Source organism: Somniosus microcephalus, chromosome 5 (assembly GCF_052327205.1).
Source record: "Somniosus microcephalus isolate GS21.2 chromosome 5, FLI_Smic_1.0, whole genome shotgun sequence".
NCBI lineage: Eukaryota > Metazoa > Chordata > Chondrichthyes > Squaliformes > Somniosidae > Somniosus > Somniosus microcephalus.
The window spans coordinates 148,235,333-148,241,332 of NC_140991.1; the positions used below are offsets into that span (position 1 = coordinate 148,235,333).

At 44.4% G+C, this 6,000-nt stretch overlaps 1 protein-coding gene across 5 annotated transcripts in view; it reads right to left on the bottom strand.

Moving 5' to 3' along the window:
* Positions 1-6,000, bottom strand: part of ica1 (islet cell autoantigen 1) — a 322,738-nt gene that overhangs the window by 264,563 nt on the left and 52,175 nt on the right. For 3 of the 5 annotated variants that reach the window (XM_085988366.1, XM_085988363.1, XM_085988364.1), the window contains exon 3: positions 4,090-4,261. The exons of the other annotated variants lie outside the window; for them this stretch is intronic. In XM_085988366.1, the coding sequence (XP_085844492.1) occupies positions 4,090-4,261 (172 nt within the window). The remainder of the gene's footprint in view (positions 1-4,089; positions 4,262-6,000) is intronic. 5 annotated transcript variants of the gene reach the window in all.

Below are 6,000 nucleotides of genomic sequence, written 5' to 3' on the forward strand. Positions count from 1 at the left end.
GTCTTGCAGCACTGCATCCAGGTCCTCAGGGCTGCATTGCCCGTGACGGCTATCTGGTCCCAATGCCTTCTCAGTTTGTCTGCTGGGCCTCCCGACCCCGTGGATAGAGGGCCTCTCTTCTCCTGTCCACGTCTCGTGCCAAGGACTCCAGTGCTGCGTCTATAAATCTGAGAGCTCTCTCTCTGCCATGTTGCGCCATCACTCAGTTTTCTTGCTCTTCAGTCTGTTTCCCAGCCACTTCCACCACCTGCTGAAGCCAGAATGCACCTCCCCTTCAAGAGGTACAGGTTGCCTTTAACAAGTGCAGGCTAGCTTTAATTGATGCTAGCCTCGCACAAACTTGGGCCCCCTGCTGAGAAGCTAAGCCACTGAACAGTGCATTTAGCATTTCCTTACCGCTGCAGTCATTTTAGTTAGTAGGCAGCCCGAAGTTTGCATGCTGCCTGCATCGGACTCAACGGGTGCCAGCTAATCGCGCACAGTGATACCTGCGCCCGCTTTCCGGCCTTATCCAATTTCTAGGCCAAGAAGTCTTACTGCCATTATATAGGACTTTGGTGAGACCACACCTGGAGTACAGTGGACAGTTTTGGTCTCCTTACCCAAGAAGGATAATTTGCGTTAGAGGGAGTGCAACAAAGGTTCACTAGACTGATTCCTGGGATGGGGGAATTGTCCTATGAGGAGAGATTGAGTAGACTATGCCTATATTCCCTAGAGTTTAGAATAATGAGAGGTGATCTCATTGACATGTATAAAATTCTTAAGGGGCTTGACAGGGTAGACGCTGGGAGGATGTTTCCCCTGGCTGGAGAGTCTAGAACTAGAGGTCACAGTCTCAGGATAAGGGGTTGGCCATTTAGGACTGAGATGAGGAGAAATTTCTTCACTCAAAGTGTTGTGATTCTTTGGAATTCTCTACCCTAGAGGGCTGTGGAGGCTCAATCATGGACTATATTCAAGACAGATAAATAGACTTTTGGATACTAAGGGAACCAAGATATGGGGATCGGGTGGGAAGATGGAGTTGAGGTCTAAGATCAGCCATGATCTTATTGAATGGCGGAGCAGGCTCGAGGGGTCAAATGGCCTACTCCTGCTCCTATTTCTTATGTTCTTATATCCACATTTAAATGGGCAGAAAATTGTGGGAGGTGTACATCCAAATTCTTGACACACTTCCGGTGAGTGAGGCTCCACACCAGGAGCAAGATTTCATGAAATTATCCCCACTTAATACACAAGCTGAATGCAGAAAAATGGGTGAATCAATGGTAAATCACTGCTAAGGTCTCGTTTCAAATGTTAGATTATTACAGTGAGAGTAGCCTGCAACGAACATACGTCAGTACAATTTGCAAAGTCATAACTTAATTAAAACTGAACTGATAGGTTTTACTTTTTGGGGAGTTGTTTGGTAGAAATCGCAAACAATGGTTGAGGTGCTTTTAACTTTCTATGTTATATTCAAAAATTTCCAGTTTGTTGCTAGGGCGTCAGTACTCAAAAATAACATTTCTATTTTCTAAAACGCATTAAAAATACCAACTGACCTTCTATTTTATCAAAGGACAATACCTGTCATTTATTCTTACATTACCTTTTCCTCAAAATGTGCTACAAAATCACTGACATGCAACATTTATGGTGAAAACCAATCACCATGTTAGCAGCAATTGTTCCTATATCTGTATAGAAAGTTACTAGTTTGGTCTATTACTGTACTTGGCTCATGGATTTATTCTCACAGCAGAGAGAGGTTACTGGTCAAAATGACAGATGATATGCTTGGTGACTGTGATCGTGGGGCATTATCCTTCCTTGCGCTCCGCAGCATTTGATAGGGCCAACCACACCATTCTCATTGTCTCACCTCCTTTACCCAGCCTTTGGGTGATGCCACTCAAACTATCGTATAATGTAGCCAGGGCATCCCCAGGAACAGCTTTGCTTCTCACTCATGCACCATCACCTCCAGTGTTCCCCAATGATCTTTCCTTAGCTCCTTCCTCTTCCTCATCAACATGCTGCCCCTCAGTGACATCATTCCCACAGGCACGGGCCATCTTCCGCCTGTAATCTGACGACTCCCAATTCTAACAGAAGAACATAAGAAATAGGAGTAGGAATAGGCCACTTGGCCCATCGAGCCTGCTCCGCCATTCAATAAGATCATGGCTGATCTTGGGCTCAAAGCCACTTCCCTGCCCGCTCCCCATAACCCTTCACTCCCTTATCTTGCAAAAATCTGTCTATCGCCACCTTAAATGTATTTAATGACCCAGCCTCTATGGCTCGCTAAGGCAGATAATTCCACAGATTTACGACCCTCAGAGAAGAAATTCCTCCTCATCTCAGTTCTAAAAGGGCGACCCTTTATTCTGAAACTATGCCCCCAAGTTCTGGATTGCCCCACGAGGGGAAACATCCTCTCTGCATCTACCTTGTCGAGCCCCTCAGTATCTTATATTCTGCATCTCCATCACCTGTCTCAACCCTATAACAGCCTCTGTGCCATCAGACAAGCTATCTGACATCAAATTACATTTAAGTTCAAACTTCCTTCCAAAATATCAAACAGCAAACATCATTTTCAACCACCGTCATAGACTTTGCTTCATTGCTCTTGACTTCATCCTCTACCCGAGCACAAACTGGAGTAGATTTTAACTTTTGGGCGGCCCAATGGCAGAGCCCTCTGGCTGCTTGCTCGCTCGCTCATTTTGACAGCATAAAGGGTGGAGCCATTTTGAGGCCCAGGCCTGGTTTAAATAGAACAGGTAAGCTGTTTGCCTCAAATGGGCATCACAATATAGCTCGCCAGATATAGGACGGTGCAATTTTGGGTGGCCTGGAGGCTGCCTGGCTGGCAGTAAGCTAGTCCTCATGGTGGGATAGGGAGCCTGGGGTTGCAGCAGCCCAGATGATATCTGCAGGGCTCGGAAGAGCATTCCTATTCCTCCTGGCCGCACAAAAATATTTTAAAGCGTACCTTTTCGGGACCTCAAAGGCAGTATCTCCAGTAAAACTGGTCGTAGAGTGCATGGCGCACACTCCACAATCAGTTCTGTATGTCATAGGACCCTGATTGGCATATTAAAAAGGGGACTGCTACCTGAAACAGGCAGGTGCTTTGGCAGACCATTGGAAGGCTCCTGTGGAGGTCAGAGCATCGGTATTAACGGGGCTGCAAGTCTACCAAACCCATTTGGAGGATACTTCCGCTCCATTAACGCAGAATACACAGATTTGAAATCGACCCCATTCAGACTGAACCAGGTCATACAAAACTTCGATATCCTGTTTGATCTGGAGCGGAGCTTCAAAACCAACAACCTCTCCATCACCAAGACCTCTTTTACCACCTCCACAACATTGCCTACTTCCGTTCCTATCTCAGCCACTCAACTACTGAAACCCTTATCATCTCTCAAATCAATTATTCGAATACCCTCCTTGCCATTCTCCAACCTGCATAAACTCCAACTTGTCCAAAACGCATATCCCATCCTGCATTGAGTCCTACTCCCGTTCTCACCGACCTACATTGGCTGCCTGTCCGCAACGTATTAAATTTAAAATCCTTGTCTTCATCTTCAAAGTTTTGCACAGCCTCACACCACCCATATCTCTGAATCCCCCAGCCTCAGATCCCCTCCCACATTCTTTGGTCCTCTGACTAGTGTCATATGCAACCCCCCACTTGGTCACACAATCTTCAGCTGCCTTTTGGCCCTACTCTCTCAAACTCCATCCTTACCCCACTTTGTCTCTCCACTTCTCTCTTCATCTTTAAAAACTTACTGAAAACCTATTTTTTTGACCAAGCTTTTTGTCACTCCTAATCTCTCCCTCTATGACCTGGCATCTGTTCTTCAATCTCATTCCACTGTGAAGCACTTTGGAACTTTTTTTTTAATAATGCTGTGTAAATGTAAATTTTTGTTGAAGCAAAAATTATGTTTTTGAAAAATAAGACAATTGGGATAAATTAAGTCAAAACAAACTTAAAGCTGAATACAAAATATATGCACACAATATATGAACTTAATGCAAAACAGTTAGGAATAACATTATCCACTTTTTCACCTCTAATTTAGAGTCAAGATCTGCATCTGATGCAACAACATGTTCATCTTCTTTCTTTCCAGTCACTTTAATAAATGTTTGCTTGGTCTTCCAGTACCTTTGTTGCATTTTGTTCACAACTGAACTGTCCTGGTTTCGGACATATCGACTATAAAGTTCTCGAGCATATCCACTGATAAAAAAGAAACAACTTGGGTTATTCAAACTACATTACATTGCGTCATCTAGCGGTCATGTCAGTCTCTTCTGCTGATCTGCAGACATGGAACTAGCTTGGTTTGCAGTGCACTTGAGCAGTTCTAACAAAAGTTCAATAGGTGCGACTCAAATTGGAGAAAGATTGAAAGTGGTATACCCCAGGGGTCAGTGCTAGCTCCATTTTGTTCTTGATATAAATAGATCATTTTGACTTGGGTATAGTTAGCATGATCGCCAAATATGGTGATGACACAAAAGTAGGAGGGAATGGCAAACAGCATGGAGGACTGTAGAAGACTTCAGGAAGATAAAGGCAAGTTAGGGGAATGGGCAGACAGGTGACAGATGTGGAGAAGTGTGAGGAAATGCATTTGGGAAGAAAAACAAGGAATGGAAGTATACAATCAATTGAAAGACACTGAGGGTGTAGAGAAACAAAAGAGACCTAGGGCTACAAATACATAATTCCTTGAAAGTGTGAGCAGCATAAAGAAAGGCCAATAGCACGTCAGGTTTTAAATAGGAACTTAGCAAGATGAGAGAGGTTACGACATATATGTACAAGGCAATAGTTAGACCACAGTTAAAGTACTGTGTGCAGTGGTGGGCACCCCATTATAGAAAGGGCATCGAAACCATAGACTGGTACAGCATATATTCACCAGGATGACACCAGGGATAGGTAAACTACAGTTATTAGAAGAGATGCAAGATATTGGGACTATTTCCACTGGAGCAAAGTAGGATAAGAAAAGATGAGAGGTTTTTAAAATTCTGAGAGATTTTGAGATGGTGAATAGGCCACACCTGGAATACTGCGTGCAGTTTTGGTTTCCATATTTAAGAAAAGATATACTTGCTCTCGAGGCGGTTCAGAGAAGGTTCACTCGGTTGATTCCGGAGATGAGGGGGTTGACGTATGAGGAAAGGTTGAGTAGGTTGGGACTCTACTCATTGGAGTTCAGAGGAATGCGAGGCGATCTTATCAAAACATATAAGATTGTGAGGGGGATTGATCGGGTGGATGCGGGGAGGATGTTTCCATTGATGGGTGAGACTAGAACTAGGGGGCATAATCTTAGAATAAGGGGCTGCCCTTTCAAAACTGAGATGAGGAGAAACTTCTCTACTCAGAGGGTAGTAAATCTATGGAATTTGCTACCCCAGAGAGCTGTGGAAGCGGCAACATTAAATAGATTTAAAACGGAGATAGACAGTTTCCTAGCAGATAAGGGAATTAGGGGTTACGGGGAGAGGGCAGGGAAGTGGATGTGAGTCTAGGTTCGGATCAGCCATGATCCTATTGAATGGCGGAGCAGGCCCGAGGGGCCGTATGGCCTACTCCTGCTCCTACTTCTTATGTTCTCTGTAGGAAGTCAGTGGTGAGTGGTCATCAATTTAAAACTGTCACTTAGAAAGTGAGTGGAGAGGTTGGGAGAAATGTATTTATACAGAGAGCTGTTGGAGCATGGAATGTTCTGCCACAAGGAGTTGAGTAGATAGGTTAACCACCATGCTTCGTGCGGACAGTCAGCATTTGCTGATAAAAATCAGCACTTTTACTGCCTCTGGGAAGACACCCCAGATTGCCTGAAATGTTCTTGTGTACCTGTCTGCAGTTTCTTTGTAAAAGAGTGATTGATTTATTGGCACTAGCTGAAGTGCCGGCGGTGCCGAGGGTTTTTTTGAGGGCATGTTGTTGTTGGAAGAGAG